A 20,605-nucleotide genomic window follows, 5' to 3' on the forward strand; every position below is an offset into this window, starting at 1 on the left:
TTGCACGCCCAAAGTTCTACCAGCCTCCAAATGATTACTCCAGTGCTCTCATTAAACTGCTGTAGGTAATTGGGATATTATAACACTGTGTACATATTTTTAACTGACCATAATGTTAACGGAAAAATCAAAATCAGTTTTCCTCCTCTTTCTTGTTGCAAACTTATCTATGATTAGGAACTATAACAACAAGCAAACAGCACAAAAACAATTAAAGGTAATGTTGTGATGTGAGTCAGCAGCCACTATGTTCCAAGATGCCAGATGTTACATCCTCTTGCTAATGATATATGGGTGGAAGGTGGCCAAAGGGGTCTGTTGAAATAGGAATGTGGACAGGAAAGCAAAAGATTAGTTGACACAAATGGACTCTGAATAAATATATTGTACTCAGCATGTAAAGAAAAGCTACACTGTTGACAACTTGTGGCAACCGTGGCTAGCTATAAGCAGAGGCCTGACACAGGCATGTGTCTATGTACACTGAATGTTTGCCTGTACAGCTATCAACAATTCAGTGTAAAGTATCTAGAAGTAATCTTGAACTAGAAGACTGGTGCCCAGTTGCCTGCTGCTTATAACATCACCATGGCGGCCTTCATTCGTCAGGATGTTCAAAGTGCCGCTCGTAGTGACTGCAGCAATCTTCGAGGTGCTGGCTCCGGCAATATCAATAGGCTATGATACTACAGGTATCACTTACATTAAATTCAAATTAAAGTAGCAACTGAACTGATTAACAAAAACTGAGCTCAAGTAATGCCAACAATTGGTCTTAGCTAAAATAGAGTACTATGGATGTACAGATAGTTTGAATCTAGCGTTGGCCTTGCTGACTATTGATAGCGTGTACCTCTTTTCCTGTCGTATGACTGACAATCAAAACATCTTTCAATTTCACTATTTGGCAACTGTGCTGTGTGTAATAGGGGGGGGGGGGGTCTGGACCCCTGGTCGCCCCCCACCCTTTGGCTACGTCCTTGTACCTGTAAGCCATCCAACGAGAGGTCCACAACCATGAAGCTGACAAACCAGTAGCTGGTGGGTAGCATTACTGGTGGCATCACTCTTTAATATGAGATTCACAATATAGTGTTTTGTAGATGCCATGGCTTGAAAATTTAATTCTTTGTGATCCCATGCTGTTTGTTACCTGATGTCCAAGGGTTTTATGTGTGTTCTTAATTAATCATTACAGGTACTGGTTATTCCTTGGACTTTTTCTTCTGATACTTGATACAAATTTTGGTTCTGATCATGCTTCACATATGTTAAAAATGCCAAGCTGCAAAGTAACTGGAATTCCATATAAAAATTTAGGTCTCCTTATACCTGATGAGCAAGAAATTTTGCAGGCTGGAGGAAGGTAAGGGAATAAGCAATGCAGTTTTAAATTCAAACAAATTCTCGATTTGAGTACTGCTTTATTCTTTTGTCAGACGTTCATATTCTGCTAAATTTTGGCCATGAAGGTTTTGAAATCAGTTGAAATTTCTTACCATTTAACAGATTTAAACCTTGCTAATATTGTGACACAACTAAATCACAGTAGTGAATGACCAGTGCAATACAAATAGCTGTATGAGCAAAGACAATCTCTCACTCGCAACAAAGTCACATAAACAAGAAGTTGTACACTGCGTTTCAACTTTTATTTCTGTTTAGACATGTTGCACAAAACATAGGCTGTTATAAATTCACCTGAAGTGGCAGTCCAACACTTTTTTTACAACTTCAGATTACTGCACTGGTAATAAATAGATGTACAAATAGGAAACTATTCTTATAGTATTAACATTCTGATCCTTTATACATATAGATATAGTTTTACACATACCTTTGGTACTTTTGTCATACAAAAAAAAAAAAGACTTACCAACAGAGACATCAATACTTTCAGGGATAACAATGAAAATAGTAATAATAAGAAGAGGTTTTTTTTTTAAAAAAAAGAAACAGTTTTACTGGACACATTTTAACAAATAATGAATGAATACTTTTGTCTGTTTTTAGTAACAACCCTTTTACTTCCTCCATAAAATTTTAACATTGTCAACAAATAAATCTGTTTAAAAAGTTCATGTACTGTTAAAGAAATCTTTCTCCTATACATCTCTACACACTGTATGGAATTAATTACAAGAAACATGACAAAAAATTTTTCAATTTCATTAGTCAACATTTTTGCCAATTAAGAAGGTTTCTAATGATTTTTTGATCTTATTTGTTCTTTATATACCATATGTAAGCTTATCCTTAATGACAATCTCCATATAACACCTTAGTACTGTTAAAAGGAAAGTATGCAAGTACTGCTAGAAATGCTGCTGAAATATTTGTGGACCTAGAAACAGCATTTCCAGCACTCAAACATTTCATTTTTGACATTAAAATCAATCTTTCTGGCATACAAAAATGTTAAAAAGAAATGTGATATTTTTACAAAAAATCACATATGCCACAGCACTATCTTGTGGATTTTTATACAAAACATTGGTATTCACTGTATGGAAGACGTACGGGCTACTTCAACCAGCATGCAGGTCTTTTGACTACTAGGAAGACAAATAAAGACTATCCTGAGTCATGAACATTAGGAAATCACTTACAAAACCAGTTATCACAATCAATGCTCCAACCTCTCTCTCTCTCTCTCTCTCTCTCTCTCTCTCTCTCTGTGTGTGTGTGTGTGTGTGAGAGAGAGAGAGAGAGAGAGAGAGAGAGAGAGAGAGCATGCGTGCGCACACACGCGTGCACATATGTATGTACACATATATACACACACAAAGAAAAGATTCTGTGGGTTGGCAGGAGGAAACAGAAAATAGTGACATACTGAATATAAGTACAGAAACATTTTTACATTCCATTTCATCACTTGTTCTACATCACTGTAAACAAGCATTTTTGTATAAAATTGCAACAGAAGTGTAACTTTCTTCATACCAATATTACTTACTTTACACAGCTTATGTGGCATTCATGTGAATAACTATCACAGCAAGTAAACATGAGTATGATTATGAGGAAAAAGTTGGACTGGACCATGCATTGTCCACAAAAACAGCAGTTACCCTGTACTGCGCTCATCTATATTGTGGTGAATGTTGTTTCAGGATAGACCTTGCAACATCAGCATGACCTGGAATCACAAACATGCTGGTGAAAAAGGTCGAAGGTAAGGTAATCTCTACACAGTGCGAATAACAGTTGAAAATATATTCCACTTGAAATATGAGGGCACAGTGATAATTGTAGCTTAATCTAATTTACATAAGAAATAGCACAAAATTTTATTGTAACAGTTTGCTTACTGTCTGCTTCTTACTTCTACATGGCAGTGATGACTTTGAGCACTGACAAGTGCTGCCACAGTTAACTCATTGTTGTAGCATTCAACAATAGCATTGTATCCTGTTGAATGCACTTGATATTTAAACAACTTCTTTTCACTTCTTTTTAAATTGTTTCATTTTTCTTTCATCTTAGTTTCATTTCTTTTCCATCTTTCCATATATCCACACCTCAGTCTGTGTTTCTTTAATCTATTCCAACCTCTACCTCTACAGTCTTTTACATTTTCTTTACTCATATGTACCCAGCCTCCTTACTCCTCAGCCCTTTAAATTGGTTGTGGCGTACATTATTTGCCTTCAATTTATCAACAAATTCTGTAGTATACCTGAACACACGACATTTGTTTTCTCCTACACCAATCCCAAAGCCACTACAATATGAATGTGGCACCACTGCGAAATAATTGACTTTGGTTGATTGCTCTAAGCCAAGGAATAACACAGTATGTTCATTTGTAATAAACTTTTATTTTGTCATATTCCAGAAAGTATTAAACATTTCTTCGCATTTGCTTGAGTTGATAATCCTCAAAATGGCAAAACAAACTTGTCGGTTTTCATGGTTTAGTGGCAGGTACTCTTGTGTGTTTCGATATAGTGGTAGTGGTAGTAGAGGTAGCACAGCTAACATTAAGGAATCTTGAACTGAAATGATTCCAATGTAGGAGAATATGATTTTAATTGTTAACTTGTTTTGTTGTTAAAAACACTTGTTCTCTTGTCCTTTAATATTTTACATTCCACTCTGAAGTACAGTGCAGAAAACATCAAACCTGTGACTGTAGGCTTTCCCGGCGTAAACTATTGATGAAGGTTTCTCGGGTCTCCAGCCGGGTGGTAGCGTTGATATCTCGTGACGTTTCAGGAAGTGTCATACTACCCATCTTCTGGCGAAGATGGGTAGTATGACACTTCCCGAAACATTCAGGAAGTTCACGTTTCAGGAAGTGTCATACTACCCATCTTCTGGCGAAGATGGGTAGTATGACACTTCCCGAAACATCGCGAGATATCAACGCTACCACCCGGCTGGAGACCCGAGAAACCTTCATCAACATCAAACCTATGTGAAATAGAAGGATCTTCAATTTAAAACTCTTTGTAATAATAATTTGTACTCTAAATCTAGAAGCAAAACACCTGTAAAAATTAAGAATAGCCAACAACATAAAAATAGCTGACAAATTATCTTCAAATTTTATGTGCATTACCCTTTTTTCTGTTTCCTCTCATAAATTTAATTCTTAACACATTTAATTGCACAGATATTTGACAAGCATTTGTACTGGTGCAGGCACCACTCAAAGACTTGGTAAGTAATTATTATGAAATTTGCCTGAAATGATTTAGGATGAGGGACTACAAATAACAGGACTATTAGCTCTCTGACCTAGATAATATGAATATGCTAAAATTCAGTTAAATTAATCACATTACTAGAAGTTCATGCCAGCCTGCTCTCTCTCTCTCTCTCTCTCTCTCTCTCACACACACACACACACACACACACACACACACACACACACAGACACAGACGCAGACACACACATGAAATACACTTGCAAGAGCAATATCTGTGGGGTTGTCAAATACGACTCAATCATCCACACTGCATTGATATATATTTCTTGAAAACACTTTTTCCTATGTTACAATGAAAAATGTGAAAGTCTAGTGATGAATTTTAGTATAATTGTACTTAATCTCTATATAACATCAGTAAGTTGCAAATACTTATGTCACCTTCCAGTCCACACAAAAAATGAAACACTATATGCCAATACACTTCTCATATGTAAATATTCTGAGCCTGCACAATTCCAGAGATTAGGCAGAAGAAGACATATGCAAATTGTGTCTTTACCCAAAACTGCATGAGACAGTATTTTCATTTTGACTTCACACTGCACAGATCAATTTCTGTAACCACCCCTGCAGCATTTGTAAGAAGTGTATTCCTGACTATGATATGGCTTGGAACTGAATAGTGTCCTGGTTAAGAGATGAAATTAGAAGTGCAACCCTAATGTTCTGTCAGCCTGGAATTTCATCCTCACATCAGATTTTTTGAGACATCTTGAAACATAGTATTAGTGGCAACTGTAACAATTTTTTGATCTCACAACTTTATCTTATTATTAGGTCTACAACTTTGCTCTTGCCATTCCTTCTCAAAGTTCGAGGCTTTATTGTGCTAAACATACAAAGATATTAAAATTCAAAGTATTGGCCATTGCTGGCCACTTCTTTCTCCCATTCATTCAGGCCACATATGAATACAGCAGCATAAGAACTGGGTGTCTTTTGAGAAGCTCTTGGAATTGATACAATTTTGCACTTGTTCACTGGTCAGCCATGCCATGTGTCACTGATTGAAAAAAGTGGTAGTCAGAGAGGGCATGTCTGGAGAATATGGAAGGTGAGGTCGGAATTCCCATTTCAATGTTTCCAAGTATGTTATGACAGGTTTTGCAACATGGGGTCAAGTACTGGCATGTTGCAAAATCACCTCTTCCAGTCTGTCACTGTAATAAGACCACTTGTCTTTCAGTGCCCAGCACAAACACATCAATCACTTTCAATAACAATCTCCTGTGATTGTTTCAGTTGGTTTCAGTGCTTCAAAAACATTTTGTCTTCTGCCATCAAGTGGTCTTTGACATCAAAATCACCAGTGTTGAGCACATTCTCCACACTTTCTGTCACTAACAGGTTTCTCAACACAGGTCTTCCTCACAATTTTATGAGGCTCAGCTACAGATATCTTTATATTCAAGTAGAAAATTAAAACTCCCTACAGATGATGAGAGGAATTAGCCACTTTTCAGCTCACCAGATTAAAAGATAATGAGCAGGCTTCATATAAAGTTACTTTTCCAATTGCCTGTAATATATCACACCAGCTACAATGCAGCCCTACTGTGAATGCTGTTCTCAAACACAGAAAGATTTGGTTGACATTCGTAAGCAGCTGGGAATCGCCCTGACTATGGTCAAACAATTGGCAGCTGCTGCAAGTCATTGTGTTGGAAGGTCTAGCTGTCCTGGACAGGAAGGTGGAGAAGAACAGCCTTGCGCATGGAGTTTCACAGAAGCTCACAACTTGCATCACTGTACCCAGAACTGCTTGTGGCTTCCTGGGTCTGAGCTGAGTGGGAGGACTGAACCAGAGACTCTGAGGGTTCCGTGCCAAGCTAGGCTGTGACTTCCTGGGCTTGTGCCATAGGGTTGAGAACTGTAGGTTCCCCCTAAATGGGTCAGGTGTGCACTGTGCATCAGAGGCTGCTACTCAGATACCTGACTCTGTGTGGGATGCACACAAGGGCTTTTCAGATTAAGTGACTCTACATCCAATCCAGATAACAACAGCTGTAGGAAACCCAGAAATATCAGTATAAGATTGAAAGAAATGCCTCTCATAGGTGAGATTATTAAAAACCTAATGGTTCACTGCAAAAGCATTCACAAAAAATGCCAGAGTTTGAAGTACTCTTGAAAAGCAGTGAAGCAAACATAATACTACGTACAAAAAGCTGGTTGAAATCTAAAATTGAAATCAAGAGCCTCAAATCCACCAAAACGGAAACTGAAGCTGCGTGTGAGATGTTTTAGGCAAGACTCACTATCGAGGTTGGGCATGAAATGATGACTGGATCCTTTCATCATCCACCATACTCAACACCTGCTGTTCCGAAGACTTTAGAGAAAACCTTGACACTTGTAAGTAAATTCCCCAACCACACTACAGTGGAACCTCACTTAACAAGCACCTCCCATAATGCAAAATTTGCATAATGAGAAAAACAAATTGTAAAAAAAATAATGACTCACCTATGAGCAATGTTTCACATAATGAGTGATGATGATTTAGTATGATGTCACCAGCAATTTGCATGTGATGGGGGAAACATTCAACAATATGAAAACCTTTCATTGTCAGCAGCAGCATATGAACAATGTCTTTAGTACATACTGCAGTTTGCGTTTAGTGCTCTTTCTGCAACCATCTTAGTGCATCTATATTTTTTTGTGTTTAAATTTTAATAACCTTTGTAGAAATGTCCCTGAAGACAATGCCACAAAAAGACAACCACAAAAGGAAGAAAATGACCTTACAAATGAATGTAAAAATCGGTGAAAAATTCAAACATGGTATGATTGTTGCTGATTTAGCACGTCAACTATTTGCAGTATCCTCAAGAATAAGGACAAGATTAATGAGATAGATGCTTCAAATGGAGTGACGAGTATTTAAACAATGGTTTTGTATTCTGGACAGTGTCGAAAAGTCGCTCCTTATGTAGATAAATGGAAAGCAATCGCAAAGGGACACTGTTAATGAGAACATCATGTGTGAGAAAGCGAGAATGATTTTCACTGACCATGTTAATAAGACACCAAGATCATCAGCGGCCAAAGAAGCATTTAAGGGAAGCCATAGGTGGTTCGAGAAGCTTAAGAGAACTGGGATCCACAGCATTGTGAGGAATGGTGAAGAAGCCAGCTCTGACACAAAGGCAGCAGAGAACTTCATCAGCAACTTCAAGATGCTCATAGATTCTGAGAAGGGAACATCCCCATCGCACCCCCCTCAGATTTAGTTATAAGTCGGAACAGTGGATAGGCCTTGAAAAACTGAACACAGATCAGTTGAGAAAACAGGAAGAAGTTGTGTGGAACTACGAAAAAAAATAAAAAAATATACAAACTGAGTAGTCCATGCACATTATATGCAACATCATGGAGGGTTTGACCTCAGGAGCGCCGTGGTCCCGTGGTTAGCGTGAGCACATGCTGAACAAGAGGTCCTTGGTTCGACTCTTCCCTCAAGTGAAAATTGTAATTTTTTATTTTCAGACAATTATCAAAGTTCAGGCACTCACACATAATCAACTTCGCTCTCCAAAATTCCAGGACATGTTCAGATTTGCTTGGACATATGCAGGATTTGACGGTCTACATGCGGAAAAATTTGAAAACGTTAAAAACATATGTTTTGACAGAGCACAGGGAAAACTGTGCCACTGTGAAACAGTTGCATTGATTTGTTGCAGTTTGTGTGACAAACTCTTATGTTTTCATCACTTTTTTGGGAGTGATTATCACATCCACAAGAAAACCTAAATCGGGCAAGGTAGAAGAATCTTTTTACCCATCCGCCAAGTGTACAAGTTAGGTGGATCGACAACATAGTCCTGTCATGTGAAGCACATGCCGTCACCAGTGTCGTATAGAACATATCAGACGTGTTTTCCTGTGGAGGAATTGGTTGACCTATGACCTTGCGATCAAATATTTTCGGTTCCCATTGGAGAGGCATGTCCTTTCGTCTACTAATCGCACCGTTTTGCGGTGCGGTCGCAAAACACAGACACTAAACTTATTACAGTGAATAGAGACATCAAAATAAAGAAAGTAAACTTCTCACTCGAGGGAAGACTTGAACCAAGGACCTCTCCTTCCGCAGCTGCTCACACTAACCACAGGACCACGGCACTCCTGAGCGCACACTATCCTTGATGTTGCCTATCTTGCGCATAGACTACCCAGTTTGTATATTTTGCTTATTTTTTCGTAGTTCCACACAACTTCTTCCTGTTTTCTCGTTTGATCTGTGTTCAGTTTTTCAAGGCCTATCCACTGTGCCAACTTATAACTAACTCTGAAGGGGGTGCGATGGGGAGGTTCCCTTGTGAGGGGTACCTGCCATAACAGGTTTTTAATTGTGACAAGATAGAATGCATTGCCTAGTCACAAGCCAATGAAAGACCATCTCACACTGCTATTCTGTGCCAATGCAAGTGGCAATTTGAAAATGAAACTGCTGCTTGTTTATCATTCAGAAATTCCAAAAGCCTTCAAGAAGTGTAAAGTTCTGAAAAGCAGGTTAAATGTGATGTGGAGGACCAACAACAAGGCTTGGGTTACACGTGATCTTTTTTGTGATTGGGTCAATGAAGTGTTTGGTCCTTCAGTGAAAAAATATTTGCTTGAGATGAATCTGCCACTCCATGTCTTGCTTGTTATGGACAATGCACCCGCCCATTCTCCAGGCCTACAAGACCACCTTCTTGGAGAATTTCAATTCATCAAGATCCAATTTATGCCTCCCAACACCACTCCATTACTCCAGCCTATGGACCAGGAGATTATTTCTCAGTTTAAGAAGCTCTATACTCCAGCACTCTTCAAGCATTGCTTTGACTTAACTGAAGCTACCAATCTCACGCAGAGCGTTTTGGAAATATCACTTCCACATCATTGAATGCATCAAGATGATTCAAAAAGCATGGGAAGGGGTTACCAAGAGAACTCTCACTTCTGCTTGGAAGAAGCTTTGGCTGGAGTGTGTTCCCAAATGTGACTCTGAGGCATTTGCGTCAGTACCTATGCAGCCTACAGTCAACGACATTGTGTCTTTGGCCAAGAGCATGTGATTAGAAGCGGATGACAATGATATCGATGAGCTTGTGGAAGATCATAGCCAAGAAATGACCACCAAAGAGCTTAAGGACTTGCAGTGTGTTTCACAGCAGGAAGTTGTTGAGAGGAGTTCTTCAGAAGGGGAGGAGGATTTGGTAATGGCAAAGCAGCAATCTTCTGGCACAATAAGAGAAATGCTGAATTGGTTGCATCGTACATTGAAAATCATCACCCCCAATAAAGCAGTGGCAATGTGTGCTATGAATTTATTTGACAATAATGCTGTGCCGCATTTTCACCAACTATTGAAGCATTGGCATAAACAAATGACTACATATAGCTTCCAAGTAACAAAAAAAAAATTAGTTAAGTAATGTGAATAATAGAGTACCATGTTATTGTATTTTACATTAATTTATATGGAATAAATTGTTTTGCTTAACGATTGTTTTGCACTATGAGTAAGATTCTGGAACGAATTACGCTCGCTATGTGAGGTTCCACTGTATAATCACTGATGGGGGCTTTAATCATCTAACAATCAATTGGGAGGATTATAGTTTTCTTAGTGGTGGATGTGATAGGATACCCTGTGAAATATTACTGACTGCTGTTTCTGTAAACTATCTGTAATACAGTGTTAAGAATTCCCATAATGAAGGAAATATAGTGGTCCTAATATATATAGTGGTCCTAATAGCAGCAAATAGACCTGACCTCTTTGAGGATATCCACATCAAAACTAGTTGTGGCAACAATGATTACCAAAGTACAAATGACAATCAAAACAAGCACAAATTCAGTAAACTGGATAAAAATTCAATAGTATCCTATATCAATTAGGAAGTTGAAACTTTCACAACAAGGCAGGAGCTGTTAAAGAGTTACGGCTCAAGCTTAAAGGAACAATTCACCATGCAATGAATAGATACGTACCCAGCAGAACAGTTCATAATGGGTGGGCACCCCTCATGGTACATGGTCACTGTAAAGAAACTTCTGAAGAAACAGAGATTACTGCATAATAGGTGTAAAACGAAGTGTAGGACTATAGATAGAGAGATGCTCAATGAAACATATTTATCTGTCAACAGAGCACTACAGTGACTACCGTAGCAGAATATTGTCAAAATTATCTTTCACAAAACCCATAGAAATTCTGGGTGTATGTAAAGGCTGAAGTTAGTGCATGAGACAGGAACTGAAATTGAGGGTAGCAAAGCAAAAACTGAAATGCTTAACTCTATTTTCAAATGTTCCTTTAAAATGGAAAACCTAGGAGAACTACCCCAGTTTAATCCACGTACCACTGAAAAAGTGACTGAAATAAGTATTAGTGTCAGTGGTATTGAGAAACAACTGAAACTGTTAAAACCAAACAAAACTCTAGGGCCCGATGAAATCCGTATCAGAATCTATATGGAATTTGTGATTGAGTTAGCCCTCTTGTAACTGTAATCTGTCATAGATCCCTCAAACAGAAAAATATGCGCAGTAGTTGGAAGACAGCACAGGCCACACCCATTTACAAGGAGGATAATAGAAGTGATCCACAAAACCACCGTCCAATACCCTTGACATCGATTTGTTGTAGAATCTTAGAACATATTCTGAGCTCAAACATAATGAGCTTATCTTGAACAGAACGACCTCCTCCACACAACCAGAAAGGGGGAAATGTGCTGGTGCCCTTGTCATTCGTGTTGTATATTAACGATCTTATAGAAAATTTTAATAGTAACTTCAGAATTTTTGCAGATGATGCAGTTATCTGTAATGAAGCAGTGTCTGAAAGACACTCCATAAATAGTCCATCAGATCTCGATAAGACTTCAAAGTGGTGTAAAGATTGGCAACTTGCTTTACATGTTCAAAAATATAAAGCTGTGCACTTCACAAAACAAAACAAAAGCAAGTATCTTATGATTAAAATATTGATGAGCCACTGTTGGAATTGACCAACTCATATTAATCCTGGATGTAGCATTTTCTAGGGATGTAAAAAGGAATGATCACATAGGTTCACTCATGAGTAAAGTGGATGGTAGACTTCAGTTTATTGCTAGAATACTGGGAAAGTGCAGTTAGTCTACAAAGGAGATTCAAATGTTAGAGATCCATACCAAATGGGACTAACAGTGGAGACTGAATGTATAAAGGGAAGGGCAGCATGAATTTTCATAGGTTTGTTTGAACCATGAGGGAGTGTCAGAGAGATGTTGAAAGAACTGAAGTGACAGACTCTTGAAGATACAGACATAAACTATACTGATAAAGTCTACAACCCAAGTTTCAGGAACCTTCTTTAATGTCGACTCTAGGAATATACTAAACCCCCAAAATATCACTCACATAAGGATCATGAGGAGAAGATTAGAATAATCACAGCACAAAGAGGCATGAAAACAATTATTCTTCATGCACTCTGTACATGAATGTGACAGTAAGAAACCGTAATAACTGGTACCCTCTGCCAGGCACTTCATGGTGGTTTGCAGAGTATAGATGTACATGTAGATGTAGGTTGATACATTCAATCAAGAATAATTTAATCATGCAATCACAAACTGACTAATATTTTGATGGCACTATATTTACAAATGTCTAGGCTTATTATATGACATTTACAATATACCACCTGCCTTACCACTACCCGCTACTGCCACGTGTTGCAAAACAATGGAAGCAAAGCTGCATATGTAATAACTGTGATAAGTATACATTGCCTGAAACAAAAGTGAAGCTTCCAGAAGCAGAGGAGGAAATGAAATCAAACTTCATGGGTTGAGAGCGTGTGATGTTATTTCAGTGATCACAAAATCAAGTAAAATTTACAAAGAACTTGGCAGTATGAGCCCACTTATCAGCATGATTCTGGTCTTCTCTGGCCTAAACGCATGCAGTGCTTGGGTTTGTAATGGTGACACAAAGCTGTTGTATCCTCTCCTGAGGCAAGCTGGCCCACAAGTGTTGCAATTCGTCCTTGATATCCCGGATATTGAAACTGGGATGGAACTGACATCTGAGCTGGTACCACATGTTCTATACAGGACAGATCTGGGAATCAATTGTTGTGTTGAAAGCTGGCACCACATAACAGTCACCTGAGAGGTAACATATGGGGACACGGGATGTCCACAATGTGCCATGTGCCATGAGAGCTTCCTCAATCACCACCAGCTGCGATATGATGCCATATCTGATGGCTGCCCGCACCATGACACAAGAAGTAATACTTCTGCATCTCTCCAAAACATTGTAAAAAATGGGACCTTTCCTTTGGTTGCTGCCATACATGAAATGATAGCCATCCAGGGCAGTGCAGAACGACGAGTCACTGCTGTACAGAATGAGATGCCATTAATCACCAATCCATGCTTCTCAGTCACAGCCCCATTTCAAATGCAGCCATTTGAGCTGTGGTGTTAATGGCAGCTTACCCACAGGACCGTAATTCCCTAGTCAGGCAATGGAGCAAGATCACACAGTATGTTGTAGGGAGTCCTTTATTTGTTCTGTGATGGCAGGTGCAGATGTGAAGTGGTTACTATGTGCTTGGTGCGTAAAATGGTGATCATATGCTGTCAACTAGCAATATGGTGATCAGATGTGGTCTGCCAGAACCTGACCAATCACTACCCTCATGTTCTCACTCAGTCCAAAATCATGCCACTGTCAAATCCAAATGTCCCACAAATCTGGATACTGTGTGATTCAACCAGCCAGCCAAATACCATTTCACATAAGTATGTGGCATCTCCATGTCCTTCAAAGTGATCGCTCAACATATGACACTGTACATACATCTACACCCTACCAGGCCTGGTAAAAACAGTAAACATGAACAACAATAACACACTCTAGTGACTGTTCTACGTGTCACAGATAACTGAAACTCTAATCATGTACATATCCACCAAAGTTGTACACACGTACGAGGTGTGATTGGAAAGTTTTAAGAATGGGCTTGTAATTATACAATGGTAGTACTTACATGCTACTGTGATACATCTCCTTCAAAATAGTCCCCTTCTGACAGAACACACTGGCTGCAACAGTGTTTCCACTTTTGGAAACATCCCGGAAATTTTAATCCTGAAGTGTTTAAAGGACGCTCTCTGTATTTGCTGGATGTCTTCAATCAACTCAAATTGCTTCCCTTTCAGTGAAAATTTCAGTTTAGGAAACAGGTAGAAGTTCGCAGGGGCCAAATCAGGGGAATATGGCAGTTGTGGAAACACAGGAATTTTGAATTTGGGCAAAAATTCAACGATGGAGAAGGCACGATGATGCAGAGCATTGTCATGGTGTAGCACCCAACCCCTGTCTTTCCACAATGCAGGCCTTTTCGTCCGCACCTTTTTGTACAAACGCTCAAGGACTCATTTAAAGTATTGCTGGTTAATTGTCTGTCCTCCAGGGGTAAATTCATGATGCACAATACCGGTAGAAATGAAAAATATCACCAACACTGTCTTCACCTTCGACCGACTTTGCTGTGCTTTTTCAGTCGTGGTGAACCTGGAGCCTTCCACTGTGAAGACTACACTTTGGTTTCAGGACCATATCCATATACCCATGAATTGTCACCTGTAATTACCCTATTTAACAAATCTGGCACACTTCAAGTAGGTATTGTCTCTGGTCACTTGACAACAGTCTTGGAATGAATTATGCGGACACTCAATACATGTTCAGATCTTCGGTTAAAATTGACTGAACGGCATAGAAATTTAAATTAAGTTCATCAGCAATCTCCCTAATTGTAAGTCTACAATCAGAGTGCACTAAGTCGCGAACTTTCTCAACATTTTCATTCATTTTGGAGGTGGAAGGACGGCCGGACCGTGGTTCATCTTCAAATGATTCGGGGCCATTCTTATATCTGTTGAACCACACAAAAACATTTGTCGGACTCATACAATTATCTCCAAAAGCTGTTTTTAATAGCTCATAAGCCTCAGAAGCTGATTTCCCGGTTTAAAACAAAATTTCACACAAACTCGTTGCTCTGTTTTTACATCTATTTTCACGCAGACAGAATCTGGCAACAAGCACTAACAGACCAGCACTCAACTAGCTGTCACAACAAACTGAATAAAGGAAACACAGTTTCCTGTCAGAGGGCGTTCAAGGACAAGGCAATGACTCACTCCACACCCTCCGTGTACCTGCCCGCCAAACCAGTAAGCAGCAGCAGATCCATTCTTAAAACTCTCCAGTCACACCTCATACAAAGTTCCACTGACACCTGACTATGATATCCCTTTTTCTGTCATGCATTTTATTAAAGGTCAGTCTGGTAACTCCTTTGAAGGTGGTTCAAAGACTGTATGTACTCACAAAACTCTATATGAAGCGCATATTTCAGCACAGATGTACTCCATAAAAGTTATGGTATAGAAACTGGATATTTTATGTGACACACATGGAGGACACTTGTGCAACTTTTTAGAGGAACTGGAAATTTTTATCAGAAGAAACCACCGTCTGGACTTGGTATTAAATGAGCAAGTTGAGATCCACAACTTCTTCAAAATATCTGGAAAATTATTAATGTGACATGGTTTGTTTGCACTTAATAGACCTCACTTTTATTGAAATGTCACAGTTAAGAAAAGTTACATAAAATAGGACTTCATCCACCCTCGGTAGCTGAGTGCTCAGCACGACAGAATGTCAATCCTAAAGGCCGTGTTCAGTTCCCGGCTGGGTCGGAGATTTTCTCCGCTCAGGGACTGGGTGTTGTGTTGTCCTAATCATCATCCTTTTATCCCCATCAACACGCAAGTTGCCAAAGTGGTGTCAAATCGATAGACTTGCACCTGGCAAACGGTCTACCCGACGGGAGGCCTTAGTCACATGACATTTAGTTATAGGATTTCATATATATATTCCACCTTAATATGGAATATGTACAATTTCTTGTTTCATTGTATTCAATCAGTCATGGTCGACAATAATTGATTTGTCAACAAGAGATAAGATGTCGCCATGAAATGTGCAGCTCAGTGACCATGTCAGGCTCATAAAGAAACAAATATAATTTGTTATGTTAAGAAATAGTGCTCACCTATGTGTTTAAAAAAAATATTGCTTGTATCCTTTTCACAGTTACTATGTATGAATTACATTAGTGGCTCAAGCTAGTGCTGTGTCTAATATATCAATATCTTTACTCACTGTAATGCACTAATCCACACAATTTTCATTTACACTCTGTTCCTTCTCTCTCTCTCTCTCTCTCTCTCTCTCTCTCTCTCTCTGTGTGTGTGTGTGTGTGTGTGTGTGTGTGTGTGTGTGTGTGTAAAGCACTCCATGTTTTATGAGAGCACTGTTCATGTGGCAGATACCGCAAAGTCATTGTTTAAATAAGTGTCATTGTCATTGACTCAAGAGAATTTGACAAGAGAAATATGTTGAAGTAAAACATTTTCAAGGCAACTGAGTGTAAGAGTACAATCACTAACAAGCCAGTTGTATTAGTTTTACAAAAATATATTATAAAAATAAGCTTGTATACTATGCAGACCACCACTGCATGTAACTGAATTCTCGACTTGGACACGGGTCAAGTGCCAAAAGTTTAGATACTAATACATCAATGAGAACAATAAATGTTTGGAAATAGAATCAAACAATGGAAAATCCAGGGCGGAATGTAACAACATTATGAGAAGGAATGTTGCTACTTTCTGGGATGTTTCCAAAAGTGGAAACACCGTTGCAGTCAGTGTGTTCAGTCAGAAGGGGACTATTTTGAAGGAGATGTATCACAGTAGCATGTAAGTACCACCATTGTACAATTACAAGCCCATTCTTAAAACTTTCCAATCACACTTCGTACATGTGTACATCTTTGGTAGATATGTACATGATTAGAGTTTCAGTTATCTGTGACACGTAGAACAGTCACTAGAGTGTGTTATTGTTGTTCATGTTTACTGTTTTTACCAGGCCTGGTAGGGTGTAGATGTATGTACAGTGTCATATGTTGAGCGATCACTTTGAAGGACATGGAGATGCCACATACTTATGTGAAATGGTATTTGGCTGGCTGGTTGAATCACACAGTATCCAGATTTGTGGGACATTTGGATTTGACAGTGGCATGATTTTGGACTGAGTGAGAACATGAGGGTAGTGATTGGTCAGGTTCTGGCAGACCACATCTGATCACCATATTGCTAGTTGACAGCATATGATCACCATTTTACGCACCAAGCACATAGTAACCACTTCACATCTGCACCTGCCATCAGAGAACAAGTAAAGGACTCCCTACAACATACTGTGTGATCTTGCTCCATTGCCTGACTATGGAATTACAGTGCTGTGGATAAGCTGCCATTAACACCACAGCCCAAATGGCTGCATCTGAAATGGGGCTGTGACTGAGAAGCTGGATTGGTGATTAATGGCATCACATTTTTTGTCAGCATATGATCACAATTTTTCATCACCCTCTCCCAAGGCTATCAGTAGTTCTAATGGGTTGTTGTTTACTCCCGGGGCCTTGTTTCGATTTAGGTCTTTCAGTGCTCTGTCAAACTCTTCATGCAGTATCATATCTCCCATTTCATCTTCTGCAGTTTCTTCAGTTTTATGTTTATAAGTATAAAGTTGATTAAGGTGAGCAGGAAGACATCACAAGTTTGGAATAAGGTGGCTGAGGTAATATCCAGCAGCAGACAGGCCATTTGACCACATGCGAACTATTTACAGCAATACACCACCACTCTCACCTCAGCCCACTCTGCCAGCCTAGTTCAGAAGCAATTTCCCAGGCCATTACCTCCAATCCTGGTACTGCACATCTCTAAAAAAAAACCACTTAGATGTACATCTCTAGTAACTCAGCTATTTCAACAAGGCTATGACTTCCTAAAATCATACCCTAAAATTAGGCCCATTCTGTTGGACATTCGGACATTTTGCCCACCACACCTAGAATAATTTTTCATCACCCCCCTCCCCCCCCCCCCTCCAAATTCTCTGCAATATCCAAGCCAGACCCTAGGCTCCTTTTGCCCTCCCCAACGGCTCCAATCCCTGTGACCGTCACCACTGTACGACTTGTTTGATGCACCATTCTGCCATCATCTACACTAATCCTGTAACTGGCAAAGCACATACTATCAAAGAGATGGCCACCTATGAAATGACACACATTGTGACCCAGTTGTTATGTAAACACCGTTTGGCTTTCTATATTGGTATGACTACCATCAACTTATTGAACGTATCATTTAGGATGAATGGGCAAATACTGGCAACACACAATGTCTGTTATGCACCATGCTCTACAACATGATAGTTGCAACCTTGATGCCATTAAAACGTGTTAGTCTCTCGCCAACTGCTTGGCTTAATTTATGTTAATTTCTATGGTCTCAGCATTTCTCTTCAGTAACTATTCCAATTCTTTATGCCCCTTTCATATTTCTATGTCTTTTATTTTCTGACCTGTTTCTTCCACACCCCCCCCCCCCACCCCCCGCCCCCCCACACCTGTCTGCCATTATAATGCACTTATCTTTTGTGCTGTAACATTGGATTTTTTGGAATACCACGGTCCACTTTTATCATTTTAGGTCAATGAAAGATGTTCATGAGAACTGTAAAAGAACTTTAGGCACTTGATACATGTATAATGTCCTATTGTAGGTGCACTTGTTCTATGTATGAGCAGATGAAGTAGACATCACATCAGCTTTGGACATTGGCAAGGTGCGATGGTAAATAAACCTCTCCATCTATTGTGGTAGAGCACTTGTTCTTTGGGAATTGTGGCTTGGCGGTGCCTTGGAGGTCAAGGAGCAGAGGGACACATGCAAGAATGTAAAAGAACAAAAAACAGGTGAAGAGCTGTTCTAAAAACTGTAATTGATTTGACTGCTAATGTCACAAATGTTTATGTTATTTAGTCAATTCAACAGACTGGAGCTCTCTTCCAGCATCCGTACATTGCAACGAGGTGAAGAAGCCCAACAGTATGGATCCAATGCACTGCACAGCAGAACCAGAAAAGCAATTAACTTTAAGAAAGATGACCGGAAATTATTTATGAATTAAAGTTGACATACGAGTATAAGGATGACAAATCATATATGGAGTGTAATCACAGTCCAAAAACCTGCCAAGTAACACTTCATTTTAGCTCCCTATTGGAGGATGTGAATTAGTGATGTAAAAAGGACAGCATTTGTGGTTTTTTCAAGCATTCTGAAGAAAATAATAAAAGAAGATAGATGTTGCCCAGAGCAACCCATGTCAATAGCTGAGAAGGTATACACAGGTACATGCAGTAGTGTTGCCTGAATTGATTTGATTAATCAAGAAGAAATAAGATTGTTTTTTGATAAAACTGAAGAAATATTCAATGTGTAACAATTATTCAGAAAGATATGTAAGCTTTGAATGCAGTGTGTTTCAAGGACATTTGTCAATTATGGGAGATACTAAAATACACATTGATTTTAAACTTGATTGTAGTAAACATATGAATATGGATGCATGTATGAAAGGAATGTTAAATTATGAATACATGTTATGTAAGTTAGGTTGTCATATTTTACTGTCTGTTGAAACAGCAGATACAATTTATGTCTTTACTTCCACCCGATGGATTAATCAGTACACGTATTATTAGCAAATACCATGCACAATAAGGATGATATTTGCTAATAATATGTGTACTGATTAATCCATCAGGCAGAAGTAAGAACATAATTTTGTATCTGTTCTCTCATCATGGAAGAAGGTTGTAGTAATTAATCTAGAGGACATCATTGATCATTAGTGATGCGATGTATCTCACATGATTTGGGACAAGTCAGTACGAATTTTATATATTTACTAAGAGTGTACAATTATTTTTAGTTGTGTATGTCTCTTTAGTACCTTACTGATTAATTTTACTACTTACCTGAGGGTCTACAGCTTTGTTACTTACTTGTTTAATGCCTGGTTCAAGCTAAAGGAGGGTTTTTTAAACTAAGTGATGAATAAAGTAAGCAGTGCTTTCCATTTTTAAGAGCCAACTGTTAGATTAAGCAAATTAAAGACAATTTCTGGAGCTGTGAGCATAATTCATGAGCACTGTGTAATCTTTAGAGTGTATTGATTACAATGTAATATCACAATTTAAATTAGGAAACAAGCAAATTTTTCAATTCTATAAGGACTCTTCAAGGCACTGGGCATACTTCATCTAAGAACAGTATACTCAGTAGATCTGGACACTGGTCAAGAGAAGGGGTTACACAACATTGATATGTTAAATAAATTTAAGCCCTCACGAGAATCTGCCACCTTTGCAGATTAGGTGGACTGATGATTACCTGGTTCAGAATTAGCTGCTTCAAAATTCATATTTCATTGTCCCAGGAGCAGTTTCTTCTACTCTTACTATCTTGTGACCTTTAAATTGAATACAGGGTGAGCACTAAGTCTTGCCCTGATTATAAAAATTTATAACAGAATAACCGTTTGACATAATAAGTTACTTTTGATGCCGTTATATAGGTTACGTTACTAGTTTTTTTTTTTTTTAAAGACCACTCACGTTAGTAAATCTCAATGTGTGCTCCCTTGGTAGCTCAGAAAATGTTGAGGCGGTATTCCAGTTCCTGCCAGGTGTTTTGTAACGTGTGTTCTGTCACATTACCCACAGCAGCTTGCATCCTAGCCTTCAGTTCATTGACGTCAGTAACTGGTGTGATGAAGACTCTGTGCTTGATATAGCCCCAGAAAAAAACCTTGGGCTTTGATAGTGCATGATTTCCTGGATCAAACATTTCCGGATTGGTGGATTGGAAGGAATG

General features: G+C 38.9%; 1 protein-coding gene across 1 annotated transcript in view; it reads right to left on the reverse strand.

Moving 5' to 3' along the window:
- Positions 1-1,993: 1,993 nt before the first annotated feature.
- The window catches only part of LOC126262848 (CCR4-NOT transcription complex subunit 10), a 156,954-nt gene continuing 138,342 nt past the window's right edge, over positions 1,994-20,605 (reverse strand). Inside the window, exon 13 of the mRNA XM_049959716.1 lies at positions 1,994-3,142. Within this exon, the coding sequence (XP_049815673.1) occupies positions 3,087-3,142 (56 nt within the window). The 3' untranslated portion in view covers positions 1,994-3,086. The remainder of the gene's footprint in view (positions 3,143-20,605) is intronic.

The sequence above is a fragment of the Schistocerca nitens genome, chromosome 6 (genome assembly GCF_023898315.1).
Source record: "Schistocerca nitens isolate TAMUIC-IGC-003100 chromosome 6, iqSchNite1.1, whole genome shotgun sequence".
Classification (NCBI taxonomy): domain Eukaryota; kingdom Metazoa; phylum Arthropoda; class Insecta; order Orthoptera; family Acrididae; genus Schistocerca; species Schistocerca nitens.